At 47.2% G+C, this 13759-nt stretch overlaps 1 protein-coding gene across 4 annotated transcripts; it reads left to right on the top strand.

Annotated features, from left to right (window-relative positions):
• The first annotated feature begins 962 nt into the window (after nucleotides 1-962).
• Nucleotides 963-12748, top strand: LOC119259833 (uncharacterized). 4 transcript variants are annotated; one of them, XM_054701586.1, is made up of 4 exons: nucleotides 963-981; nucleotides 7243-7363; nucleotides 8483-12001; nucleotides 12515-12748. In XM_054701586.1, exons 3-4 carry the CDS (start codon nucleotides 11237-11239, stop codon nucleotides 12746-12748), a joined length of 999 nt encoding a protein of 332 aa, XP_054557561.1. In that variant the 5' UTR covers nucleotides 963-981; nucleotides 7243-7363; nucleotides 8483-11236. The 4 variants fall into 4 exon arrangements, with proteins under 4 accessions (XP_054557561.1, XP_054557560.1, XP_054557559.1 ...); XM_054701585.1 differs by lacking the exon at nucleotides 963-981 and adding an exon at nucleotides 4265-4655 and having other exon boundaries at nucleotides 7240-7363; nucleotides 8492-12001; XM_054701584.1 differs by lacking the exon at nucleotides 963-981 and adding an exon at nucleotides 4265-4655 and having other exon boundaries at nucleotides 7240-7363.
• The last annotated feature ends 1011 nt before the right edge of the window (nucleotides 12749-13759 follow it).

The raw sequence follows: 13759 nt of genomic DNA, 5'->3' as shown, positions 1-13759 counted from the left end.
AATTGAAGATTTTTTAAAATTTTTTTAAAAAGATTTATTTATACATACAAGAGCTAGACACAGCCCAGAGATGCAGGGGTGTGGGGGTGGGGGTGTGGGGGGGTGAGAGGATCCACCAGAGACAGAGTGGGGAACAGAACAGGCAGATTGACAGAAATACACTGCTGAGGGGAGCAGCGGGCGAGTCAGGAGAGGTCTGCTGCACCATGTGTGTTGCTCCCTGGCCGCCTGGGGATCTAACTCATGCTGCAGAGGCTTTGGATTGCTTATAGTGCAGTGCTAAACCCCTCGCACTTTCAGGGAGGCCCAGGAATTGAAGTTTTGACGTCCTTTTTAGAGTTGCTGGATTTGGAGAGTGAGGTCCTGGGTTTCACTCTGGGAAAGGTTTCACCAGAGCTCCCCTTTCACCGGCACCAGAGAGTTACCAGGCGAGTTTCTCCATGACACAGAGATGTTAGTTATATCCAGAAGGGCAGGTTTATCATAAAAGGGAGAGAAGAGTAAAGGACACTTGCATAGACACAAATAGGCAGAGAGGGCTGCCCCAAAAGGTACAGGTTTGCTAAGAGAGAGGCCTGCATGGTCACAGGAGGACGGCCTCGAGGAGCGCTGCCTCTGCTGTTGGAGGTCAGGGGAGAGAAGCCCAGGCATGGTACACATCACGGCAGGCAGAAAGGCTGCTTTCATGGCTGCTGCCCTGCAGAGGGAGAGAGTTGGTGAAAAGAAGCATCTGCATAGGTATAAAGTGGGCAGAAGTGTAGCAGGGTGGTCCCCAGGAAAGGGGGAGGTTCCAGGTTCCCTGCCCCACCCAAAAGGAGGGTGGAGCTGAGCAGGGAGGAGAAGAAGCTGCAGAGGAGACTGAAGAAGGAAGGATCCAGAGTGGAGAGCCAGAAGGAGACCTGGAGGAGACACATGGAGCGGAGAGACACGTGAAGAAACTATGCTTGCCTTTTGGTCGTGGACTGGGAGTCACAGATGTGGGTAAGACTCATGGGGAGGTGACAGTGGCGGTTTTTGTCTTGATTTTGATTTTGTTCTTTTCCTCTGAGACTTGTCTGGTTGTTTCTGATCCTTTTCTGTGGGTCCCTACTGGAAAGTGCTTTGGACTTGTGGCAGGCTTTGGGGCCTTGCTCTGGGCCAGTCCCGTTTGGGTGGACTTTTACCCAGGAGGAGACGGGTAACTTTGGGTGCCTGATTTAGAAACTAGATTCTTTGCCTTTCCCGTATTGTTTCCTAATTGTATTAAAGTTCCTTCCCATTAAAGTCTCATGTTTTATGTTGATGGGGCGGATGGTAGAACCTATTTAGAGCAGGCAGGTTTGTGGGGTCTGCAGCCCCTCTCCCTGTCCTGTAACAGATTTGGCACCTGACGTGATTTAGGACAGAGCCAACCGTGGTTACTCAGCCCCATAGGGAAATTCTATGGCACCGGCTACTATAAGCGCAAATGTGATTTTTGGATTTTGTAGTGTGTTTCACATGTAGATTTGCTGTTGAAAACTGCCTTGGACTTTGTGAAGATTCTGTGCATCTGTATGTAATTTGTTTGTAGTGAATTGCTAAGAGATTTGATTTTGTGGAAATTGTTCTGTGTAATGGTTTTACTCAAAAGATTAGGAAATAGGTTGGACCATGTGGCCAGATCAAAGATGATGTCTGAGGCCACTTGGTGGGCTCTTGTAAAACTCAAGAGGTTCTTGTTGCTAAGACTTTGGACCTTTTTTTTTTTTTTTTTTTTTTTTTGTGATCTCTACTGTCTCATTAGCATTTCTAAAGGCAGTAATGATTCTTCTGTGGTATGTTGCTTTAACTTCTATTTCCTGACCTCTGCTTGAGGGGTTTTGCAAGCCAACTGTGGAGCTGTGGTGTTTAAATTAGCAAATGTGTGCCAGGGTGTTAACAACAGAGAGTAGCCTTAAGCAGTAACTGGTAATTGCTGCTAGTCTTGATGGATTCTTGGAGATAACTTGAATTTTTGCTAAGTCTAGATCAGAAAAATTAAAAATATTTTGTCTGAGTCTGAAAGGATTTGCTGCTGTGAATTTTGTCCACACAATTTGTTTTGGGCATGTTTACCATTTGAATTCTGGATTTAATTGCTGGTGTAAGACAAGATTCTAAATTTCTGCTTAAGCACTCTTTAAGGTGCATCATATAACACTATCAGGTTTTCACACCTGTGTTGTTGTTGTCCCTCCCTCGTGTGGGGGAGGTGTAATCTGTGCTTTGATGTTGAATCTGCTCTTTCAGTGTTCTTTTTATTAGAAGCCAATCCTGGGGTATCCTGTACAGCAGCTGAAAGCAAAATCAGCAGCTAACTTTTAAGCAAAAGGAGTCATCTCTTTTTTGCCACCAAACAGGCAATACTTGGGTTTCCTGGAACAGAACCTGAAGAAGCAAAATAAAAATATCAGCAATTAACTTTCAATTAAAAGGAGTCCTCTCCTTACCTCTGTTAGCCACACTGTCTCACATTTTGCTTTTTCAGGTTCTGTTCCAGGAAACCCAAGTATTGCCTGCTTGGTGGCAAACAAGAGATGACTCCTTTTGCTTAAAAGTTAGCTGTTGATTTTGCTCTTTCAGCTGCTGTACAGGATACCCCAGGATTGGCTTCTAATAAAAAGTCTTCTAATAAAAAGTGATAAACAAGGTCATTTAACTCTTGCGATTAATAAAACTTTTTCTTTCTATTTCCAAATTGTTAGGTTTGTAGGATGACAACTGTAACTTGTGATTTCTGCCAGCAACCCTCCATATTTTTTTTGGAGTTTGAGATTTTTGTCTGAGCCTATGGGAGTAAAAATGCAGTTACATAACATATTCCACGTGGTGTAACTAAAAAAAAACAGTCTTTGTCTATATGTTGCATGTCTGTAAGTCCTTCTGTCTGTCCTGGCCTCAAAAGGTTGAAAAATTGGTATACATGGCATCTATACACATTGAAAAAAAAAAGTCTACAGTTATGAGAAAAAAACTAAAGGTTATGGTTTGATTATCAACATTGTACTACTGAACTAAACCAGTGCCTTCATAGAGATTGAATATTGTTGCTGTTGTTTTCTGATGTTTATGGCAAAGCTCCCCAGAAATGTAAATTCAAGTGAAAAATTTGGTAGCCTGTCATTTGGTTGACCTAAGAAAATTTTGTGGAACCTCAGTAGAGCTCCTGAGACACTCCACAGTTTCTCCCTTTCCTCCTGGGAAAGGCATTAGATGACTTTGTCCTATTTGGTTTACCTAGTAAAATAAAACTAGAAGGGAAGACTTGTCACTTGGGAAAATGGGGAACTCCTGGACCTGATATGTGTGTAAATTGTCAATGGTGATTGTCGCCTTGTAATATTGTAGACTTCAATTGTTTGATATCTGCAGAAATTGTTTCTGAAAAAAAGGGGGAAAGGCCTCATCTGATTCCTATTTATGGAACTTTTGATGGGTTAAAATTTTTTTTACTACAAAGAATTGAATAGACTATTGGAGATACATCTGCTTTTTACTAAGTTTTGACATATTACTGGAAATTTTGTTGCATTTTGCTTTGATTCAACAAAGTTTTCTTTGACTGACCAGGACCTGCAGCAATGTTACATTATTTTTTTTCTTTTTTCAGCAGAGCTAATTTGTGTTTGCGTTTTCTTTCCCCTTGATACCAATGCAGCATGAAAACAGTGGTAGTAATTTTTACTACTCACGTCAGTGTCTATTTTTGCATAACTTCCATAGGGATTTTGTCACTTAAAACATAAACAATTGGAGATGAGTGTCATTGTGTGGCTCTGAGAGGTGTTCTTCCAAGAAGCTGAAACAGCTGGACTAAGAAGAGGAAAAACTGCAGCCTTGACCCTTGGGGCTCCAGAGACCGCCAAGGGAGGTGAGGAAGCTGCCTCCCTGGGCAGGACTGGATGACCCGGAAAAAACAAAAGCCCTGGTACCCTGGAGAACAGGAAGCCCACGTGGACCGGATGTCAAGAGTTCGCTCTGGTCCTATATGGAGTGTTCTAACAGAGCCAGCTACAATTGCTGTTTGGCTATTCTGGCCTGTGATTGTATGCAAAAATATGTAATATGTTTTAAAAGTAGATTTAGTTTGCTAACTTTTGCTATGCTGTTGAAACAATTTGGGATCAAGGTTGAGAGAACTTGTTTTTTTTTACATAAGTTCAACCAATTTTAAGATATTTTTTCCTATGATTTGGATATATTTGCTTGTTTGAGCTAATGCTCCAGATTTTTTTTTTCCCCTTTTGGCTTGAATAGTGGACTATTTTCCAGTAATGGAGAACTGTCATATTGGACATTCATGGACAATGCTGCTGACTAATTGTTGCTTCTCTTACACACATTGTAACCCTGAAAAAAGACTGTCTCCTAAGAGTACACCCTGAGATCTGTGTCACCATAGATATGGTGGAATAAAAATTAAAAGGGGGGATTGTAGCTTGGTGGTCCCCAGGAAAGGGGGAGGTTCCAGGTTCCCTGCCCCACCCAAAAGGAGGGTGTTGCTGAGCAGGGAGAGAAGAATCTGCAGAGGATACTGAGGAAGGAAGGATCCAGAGTGGAGCCAGAAGGAGACCTGGAGGAGGCACATGGGGCCTAGAGACATGTGAAGAAACTGCGCTTGCCTTTTGGTCGTGGACTGGGAGTCACAGATGTGGGTGAGAGACTCGTGGGGAGGTGACAATGGCGGTTTTTGTTTTACTTTTGATTTTGTTTTTTTCCTCCGAGACTTGTCTGGTTGTTTCTGATCCTTTTCTGTGGGTCCCTACTGGAAAGTGCTTTGGACTTGTGGCAGGCTTTGGGGCCTTGCTCTGGGCCAGTCCCGTTTGGGTGGACTTTTACCCACGAGGGGATGGGTAACTTTGGGTGCCTGATTTAGAAACTAGATTCTTTGCCTTTCCTGTATTGTTTCCTAATTGTATTAAAATTCCTTAAATTAAAGTCTCATGTTTTGTACTGATGAGGCGGATGGCAGAACCCATCAGAGCAGGCAGGTTTGTGGGGTCTGGGACACCCCTCTCCCTGTCCTGTAACAGATTGACTGCTGTCCCCATCAATGTAGAGTGTACTGATGTAGACTTCGTTTCTTTGGCATGGGCTCTTTTCTTTATGGAGTGGTTTGTTTTGAATAAACTATATAGAATTTTAAAGGGGCCAGATTTCTACAAAGGCCCTAGATCTCAAATCTTCACCTTCAGGTCTGTGCTGCTGATATGCTCTGTAGCAGTCTGATACCTGCTTGGGTCTTGTGCTTTGTGGTCTAGGCATTGGCGCCTAAGGATCTTAGTTTCCACAGCTGTGTTAATGGCTATGTTAATCCCTTCTACCCTCACATCCAGCTGTTTGCAAATGTGAGCCAGGTCTCTGGTCTCGTGGTGCCTCCTTTCCAGTTTTTCTATTCTTATCCTCCATCAGTTTCATGCAAGATTAAGATTAGCTAAAGAGGGCCTCCCTGGTGGCGCAGCGGTTGAGCACTGGGTTGCGAAGCTGCCCACAGCCTCTGCAGCGCTGGTTCGATCCCCAGCTGCTCCCTGGCCACCGGAGGAGGGTCCCACATGGCACACAGACCTCTCCTGCCGCCCGCTGCTCCCCTCAGCAGTGTACTTCGGTCCTTCTGCCTGCTCTGCTCCCTGCTCTGGCTCTGCTGAGTTCTCTCACCCTCCCGTGCTTCTGACTCTACCCAGTGCTTATATAAATAAATAAATAAATAAATAAATCTTAAAAAAAAAAAGATTAGCTAAAGAGTTTGAATAATATTTTCATAATAAAAAAGTGCAAGGATGTTCTTGACATGAAACACAAATATTTTTGACTACTTAAGAATTGACACCTCCTGTCTTCAGGTTTTTACACTTAAGAGAAACTGATGGGTTTATTCTAGGTTAACATGTTATCTAACATTTCTGAATGAATGAATGTGGACTCTGAGTTTTGTTTACTTGAATTTGTGACACAACTTCACAATATAGTCTATATAAAAAATACCATTTAGTTTGAAATTTCATTCATCCTGAATTAATGTATATTATGTACTATCCTTATGTCACAATATTGTAAATGCTAAGTTATTATCCTCAAATATGCTAATTTATTAAAAAAGGAGATTTCCAAATGGTTTTATTTCTTAGTTCTCTACAAAACCCACACTTCTATGTTTTATCTTGTTGCATCTCAGACTGAGTTCAAGTACATCAGATTTCTCCTTTGCAAACTGGCTACTTCTTAAATTTTGTCATTAAGGGGGTTGCTAGAAATAAAATAAAAATTTGCTCTAGTTATCTTATTTTTCTTATCAATGTTATTTTAATGAAAGTTTTTTTTTTAATCCAGTAGCAGCTGTGTGTTCCAGTTGGCACATTTTCCATCTACAGAGATCTGAGTTCCAGCCCTGTAGGTGCCCATCTATCTGAGCTCTGATTGTGCCAGCATCTTTTAATGTTGCTCTCTAGAGGTCTGTTTCCCAACAGCCTCCCCTTCTCTGTGGTCTGGGTACTGACTACAAGGAGAAATGTCTTCAAGCTCCTTAGTGTTTGTATTACTAGGGAAATGCCTCACCTCAAAAGCCTGAGTATCATCTCAGTGTAGGCATTCTTCCAAAGTCAAATTTTAAAGTTCCAATTTCCTCCGTTATTGACCCTGTCTTAGTGATGCTAATCTGTTTTCTGCAGTTGCAACCTTTCTATCAGTGCTCCATTTTTTTTTTGTTTTGACTTTAAAATTCTCTAGTATTCATTCTGTCCAAACAGTGGCTTCTGTTTCCTGACTAGATGGTGTAGCATATGTTTTGCTCTGTAAATGAATTGTTAACAAAAGTTAAAGTGTTTTTTCAGGCCATAAATGTGGAACCAAGCTTAGCCAAGGTTTCGCCATTTTGTATATCCTCCACCTTGATATGATAGTCCTTGTACAGCTGCATTCCCGAGATAGTTTCAGCAGTCACAACCCTCACTCCACTTGGTGACGAAAAAGCAGACCACCCCAGCCGCCAATGAGGGCAGTCCTGTCCATAAATGGGACAGCGTCTCTAACCATCCAATCAGTTTGAAAATATAACTGTGCGTGCCAAAATGCCTTTGTAGTAGCCAATGAGTAATTGCCAGCTTCTTTCAAAATTCACGCCGCTTGTGACCCTATAATAAACCCCTGCTTCCTCTCTTCGGGGCTCTCGACCTCTGCCGTTGCATCGGTGCGTGTCGAGGGCCCGGACTCGAGCCCGTAATAAACTCCTTTATGTTCTTGCAGCAGCTGTCTGCATCCTTGGGGGCTGCACTGGTCGACGTTGGGCACAACATTTGGGGGCTCGTCCGGGATCGGCGAGTGCAGACCCCAACTACCGAGCAACCGAAAGGAGTTTTAAAGCGTGCAGGTGAGTTCCAACACTCGCCCAGGTAAGCTTCAAGTCTGCAGACCTGTGGTTGTACTTAGCACCTGTATCTTTTGTCCTTTGTACCTGTAAAAGCTGTTTTGTACTTAGTACCTGTATCTTTTGTCCTTTGTACCTGTAAAAGCTGTAATTGTTTGCAAACCTGAAAATCTGTTTAATAGCCGGGTCAGGCTTAAGTGGACGCACTTGGAAGCCGCTGGCGTGGACTGCAGGAGACGTCCCTGGACCACATGTTAGGAAGGCCTCACCCTTTGTGGGGAAGCAGATACCCCTTTTGGGGGCCTTTTGAAAAATTAGTCTTTGGTCTGTTTCTTGTGTCAACAGCCGCTGTACTTCTAGCATTTGTCATCATGGGTCAATCACCATCTACCCCTCTATCTGTGGTTTTACAGCATTTTAAAGATGTCAGGTCCAGAGGGTCGGATCTCAGTGTGGAGATGAAAAAAATCCCCTCTAATCACCTTTTGTTCCTCAGAGTGGCCAAAGTTCGGAGCTGGTTGGCCCCCGGAGGGAACTTTTGATTTACAGATTGTCCGTCGCATGAAGGAAATCGTCACCCATGAAAGAAAATTCGGACATCCTGACCAACTCCTGTATATCTTAGTCTGGCAAGATCTAGTCCAGAGCCCCCCTGCTTGGTTAAAGCCATTTTTGTCGTTACAGGCACAACCCGTACTGCCGGCTAAACTGCTTGGGTCACACCCCAATTCCCTGGCGGCACCTGCGGTTTTCCAAGACTCTACCCCGGAGGAACTTCTTTTTCCACCACCCTCTCATAACCCTTGTAGTAACCCTCCCCAGCCCCTGTGGTCCACTGACCAGCCTCCCCCAGAGGCGGGCGGGGCTCGTGGCCAGGGTCCGGCCACAGGCACTCGCTCAGTGCAGGCAAATTCTCCGGATTCCACCGTCCTGCCCCTGCGCGTGGCAGGATTGCCTGATGAGCAGGGCAACCAGCCCATGTACTACTGGCCGCTCGCGACCAGTGACCTCTACAACTGGAGAGCGCAAAATGCACGTTTCTCTGACAACCCTAAAGACCTTGTTAATCTCCTAGACACTGTTCTATTTACTCATCAGCCCACCTGGGATGATTGCCAACAGCTCTTGCAGGTCCTCTTCACCACTGAGGAGCAAGATCGTTTACTGACGGCCGCCAGGAAGTTAGTCCCTGGAGAGGACGGCACACCCACCACGAATGCGGCCACATAGACTTAGTGTTTCCCTTGACCCGACCTGATTGGGATTTTCACCAGGCTGAAGGTAAGGAGAGACTCCGGTGTTCCGCCAGACTCTAATGGCAGGGTTGCGCGGCAGCCCGTGAGCCCACCAATTTGGTCAAGGTAGGGGATGTGCAGCAGGGAAGGGAGGAGACCCCCACGGCTTTTCTAGAGCGCCTCAGGGAAACTTTTCGGCAATATACTCCTATGGATCTGGAGGCAGCGGAAAACAGGGCCGCGGTGGTAATGGCCTTTGTTAACCAGGCGGCTCCTGACATTAAACAAAAACTACAAAGAATAGATAGGCTGGGAGAAAAATCTATTCGAGATCTTATTGAGGTGGCAGAAAAGGTGTATAATCGCCATGACACTCCTGAGCAAAGAGAGGACCGCATCCGCCAGGAAGAACGGAAGGTAAGGGCGGCTGAAAACGCACGCCATACTCGGGATCTGGCCAGAATCCTGTTCGCCGTCACTCAAAAGGACGACCCGGGTAAGCTACGCCCCTCCCGCCGCCCCAGCTCCTCAGGGACAGGCAGGACCCTTCAGCGTGATCCATGTGCATGCTGCACTCAAAAAGGACACTGGGCCGAACATTGCCCAAAGAAACGGAATAAACTCGAACAACCCCGCCGTTTTTGACACTCCTGTCCTGGTGCTTCGAGGGGCACAAGAAATGACAGTGACTAGGACCGTCAGGGCTTGACCCTCCCCGAGTCCCAGCTAACCTTAAAAGCGGAGGGGAGACCCGTTAATTTCCTTGTGGACACGGGGGCACAGCATTCAGTCCTCACGGAACCCTTGGGTAAACTGTCCGGCAGAACATCGTGGGTGCAAGGGGCTACGGGATGCAAACAGCATCCCTGGACCACAAAAAGATCTGTAGACCTGGGAAAAGGTCAGGTTTCACACACCTTTGTTGTAATCCCTGAATGCCCGTACCCATTCATTGGAAGAGACCTTTTAACCAAGGTAGGAGCACAAATCTCATTTGGACAGGAAGGTGTCGAAATCAAGGACTTTAAGGGCTCTCCCCTACACGGCCTCACGATTTCCCTTCAAGATGAGTACCGCCTGTTGGTGGCGCCACATCACCCACCCCTTTCAGGGTGGTGGATGAAATCTTTCTCCAATGTTTGGGCAGAAACCGTGGGGGTTGGCCTGCTATCCCACAGACCACCCATTATAGTCCAGCTAAAGCCCGGGGCTGAACCCATTCGGGTAAAACAGTACCCATCCTATGCCTGCAGAAGCCAAGGCAGGAATAACGCCTCATATTCCGAGACTGTTGGACAGTGGTATCCTTAAAACATGCCATTCTTCATGGAACACCCCTTTGATACTGGTGCGAAAACCACATTCACAAGACTTCAGGCCGGTACAGGACCTCAGGGAAGTAAATAAACGGGTCATAGATATCCACCCCACAGCCCCAAACCCTTATACCTTGCTGAGTGCCTTGCCACCTACTCATGTGTGGTACACAGTATTGGACTTAAAAGATGCCTTCTTTAGTCTACCACTAGCACCTCAAAGCCAGGGAATGTTTGCCTTTGAATGGCAGGATGTGGAACGGGGCATCAGTGGACGATTAACTTGGACAAGGTTGCCTCAAGGGTTTAAAAACTCTCCCACCCTTTTTGACGAGGCCCTTCATGAGGATTTGTGAACTAACTTTGCTCCAGTATGTTGATGATCTGTTACTTGCAGTGGAAAGTGAGCATGCCTGTCAACCAGGAACAGTCGAATTACTGGCGGAACTGGGCCAGATGGGATACCGTGTCTCCGCAAAAAAGGCACAAATTTGCCTGCCCGAGGTAATCTATCTGGGCTACCGCCTCAAAAATGGTTGTAGGTGGCTGATGGAAGCCAGAAAAGCTACTGTCTTACAGTTACTGACACCTACCACCAAAAGGGAGGTACGTGAGTTCCTGGGATCTGCTGGATTTTGCCGGCTATAGATACCTGTATTCGCAGAACTGGCCCAAACCTTGGATGAGGCTACCTGGGAAAAAGTGACTTTTCAGTGGACTCCCCAGATGCAGCAGTCCTATGAGTCCTTAAAGAGGGCTTTACTGTCTGCACTGGGTCTCCCGGACATTACAAAGCCTTTCCATTTGTTCGTAGACGAGGCAAAGGGCATAGCTAAAGGGGTGCTCACTCAGTCCTTGGGCCCCTGGAGGCGTCCTGTGGCTTATCTGTCTAAAAAGTTAGGCCTGGTGGCGTCCGGCTGGCCACCATCCTTACACATGGTGGCAGTGGCTGCCCTCCTTTTCAAGGACTCCCAAAAGTTGTCTCTGGGACAAGTTACTTCCATAACCACCCCCCATGCGGTGGAAGGAGTCCTCAGGCAGCCGCCGGAGAGGTGGATATGTAATGCCCAAATCACACATTACCAGAGCCTATTGCTCAACCCAGAGAGGGTCAATTTTTCGCCACCCATGGGGCTAAACCCCGCCTCCCTCCTGCCTGCCCCTGACCTGGAGGCCCATCTAGACTGTGTTTTAATCTTGGCCCAGGTCCAAGGGCTACGCCCTGATCTGTGAGATAACCCTCTGCTGGATGGACTGGTTTGGTTTACTACGGGAGCAGTTTTATCCACGAGGGCCCAAGAGAGGCAGGGGCGGCAGTGGTGTCCATGCAGAAAGTCATATGGGCTGAGCCTTTGCCATCCAGGATGTCCACTCAAAAGGCTGAACTAATTGCACTAACCAAAGCTCTCACCTCGGCCCGAGGAAAAGATTTAACTGTGTATACTGACGGCAGATACACATTTGCCACGGCCCACGTACACGGGGCCATATATCAAGAGCGCGGGCTCTTAACCGCCGACGGCAAAGGCATTAAAAACACTCAGGAAATTCTGGATCTCCTGGCAGCGCTGTGGCTACCGCGTAAGCTGGCTATAGCACATCATCCAGGTCATCAAAAGGACTCCTCGACTCCAACTCAAGGTAATAAGCGTGCGGATGAAGCAGCACGCCAAGCTGCCCTGATGCCGATAGATGCCCTGACGGTAAAACTCCCAGACCCAGGGGATCCGCAGCTGCCGAATGACCCGGAGTATAGTACTATGGACTTTGACTACATACAGTCTCTCCCGGGTGCTTTTCCTTTGGGAGACTGGTGGTACACCCAAGAAACTAAGGCCATCTTGCCAGCACACTTGGCCACTGATCTCATTCAGCACTTGCACCGAGCCACGCATTTGGGAGAAAAAAAAATTCCAAATCTAATTAGACAATGGAACCTCCATGTCCGGGACGCAACCTGTACCGTGCGACGAGTAGTGGCGTCCTGCCAGTCGTGTGCCATGGTAAACGCCACCAAGACAACCGGTGAACCAGGAATGAGGCCGCAAGGAACGCGCCCGGTGTTCCATTGGGAAATAGACTTCACCAAGGTAAGACCAGGTAAATTTGGCTATCAATACCTGCTGGTCCTGGTGGACACGTTTTCCGGATGGCCGGAGGCGTTCCCCACAAGAGATGAGTCGGCTTGAGTGGTAGCCAAAATCCTGTTGGAAAACATTTTTCCTAGGTTTGGGTTTCCAGGGACCATTGGGTCAGACAAGGGACCAGCCTTTGTCTCTCAGGTATCAAAATCTGTGGCTTCTGCCCTGGGAGCAGAGTGGAAGCTCCATGGTGCCTATCGGCCCCAGAGTTCAGGGCAGGTGGAGAGAATGAAGAGAACTTTAAAGGAAACTTTAACTAAATTAACTTTAGAGTCTGGGGGGGACTGGGTGACTCTCCTTCCCTGTGCCCTCTTCCGGGCTCGCAATTCCCCTGATCATCTGGGTCTGTCTCCTTTCGAGATTAGCTATGGAACCGCGCCCCCAACCACACCACACGGTGCGCGGTTAACTTGTGACTTGCCTTCTGATTGTGAACTTTTTCTTCCTGTATGGGCTGTACAGCAGGCTCGCCAGGAGGTCTGGCCCCGCCTCAGAGCGCTCTATGAAGGGGGAGGACCTTCTCAGACAGCCCGCAGATTTCAGCCTGCAGATCTGGTCCTTGTCCGCCGACACAAGACCGACGGTCGTGGCCTCCAGCCCCTGTGGAAGGGTTCATACATCGTCCTCCTGACCACACCCACCGCACTCAAAGTGGACGGCATCGCGGCCTGGGCTCATCACTCGCACGCACGTTGAGATGGCACCAACTGAGGACTCCCAGCTGCAGTGGCGAGCCCGGAAGCATCCCACCAATCCACTCTTCAGGTGCTCCCGGCCGCGACCCATCACTCCCAGACCACTGCCCATGCCGTGAAAAATGACAACAAATTGCAATGTTGGCTACCTACTGTCCTTCCTTTGTTTTTTCCTTGTCGGGGCTGACTGGGATCCCTGCCGACGGTGCACCACCAAAGGCGTATTCAGTCATATTCAGAGCAAGTGCTATGTTAGCAAGCGTGCATGCAGCCTTGAGGGAGTTCCTCTGTTTGCGGCGACCCTGATTAAGGGCACCACCCATGGATGTCCAGGTATAGTGGGGATGGTGGTCTGTTGGAAGCGTTTAAATCGCATGCCACCTAAAAATGAAAGTTGCAATCACTGTAAAGCAGGGGGGATATACCTTTGTTCATTCACAGTGCTATGAAAGGTCTACTGTTTATCAGTGCACAGAGTCCAATCGAACTTTCTGGACTGGCATATCCTTAGGAAATAATGCCGGATATGTATGCCCTGTCAAAGCAGGAAAATCCTTTTGTTGGACTCTGCAAACCCATTGGGGAATGACAGATGGTGGGGTGTGCAAGACCACGCACGAAAGCAGGAAGTTCAGAGGGTTTTTGAACAAGTTGCCCAAACACAGGATCTGTAGTTCAAGCCGATACGCATCCCAGGCCCGGTGGGTTCCCTTAAATTGGGAAAGACAGTACAGGCCATGTTAGACTCAGCCCTACAATTTTTAAACAAGACCAACCCAACCCTGGCCAGCGATTGCTGGTTATGTCTAAGAGAAGGACCCCCCCGTTACACAGCGATCCCTGCTGTGTACAACTGGACTAATTGGATGAACCTAAAGTGCCCACCCCATAAGTGTAACCTGACCTTGCCCATCAATAATGTCAAGCTCTCCCCAAAAGTTGCTCAGATGCCATGCCTTGGTCACAATGGGACCTTAAAAGTGGGCCAAGTAAATAAGGTGCTCTGCAGTTC

This window comes from Talpa occidentalis, unplaced genomic scaffold (genome assembly GCF_014898055.3).
Source record: "Talpa occidentalis isolate TD23 unplaced genomic scaffold, MPIMG_talOcc4v2.1 talOcc4.5, whole genome shotgun sequence".
NCBI classification, from domain to species: domain Eukaryota; kingdom Metazoa; phylum Chordata; class Mammalia; order Eulipotyphla; family Talpidae; genus Talpa; species Talpa occidentalis.
This window is presented reverse-complemented; position numbering and strand designations above follow the sequence as displayed.

Coding starts and splice junctions, on each gene's coding strand:
- LOC119259833 (XM_054701586.1), top strand. CDS start 11,237: ATGCAGAAAGTCATATGGGCTGAGCCTTTGCCATCCAGGATGTCCACT. Junction 12,002..12,514: donor GGGAAATAGACTTCACCAAG/GTAAGACCAGGT, acceptor TGGGCTGTACAG/CAGGCTCGCCAGGAGGTCTG.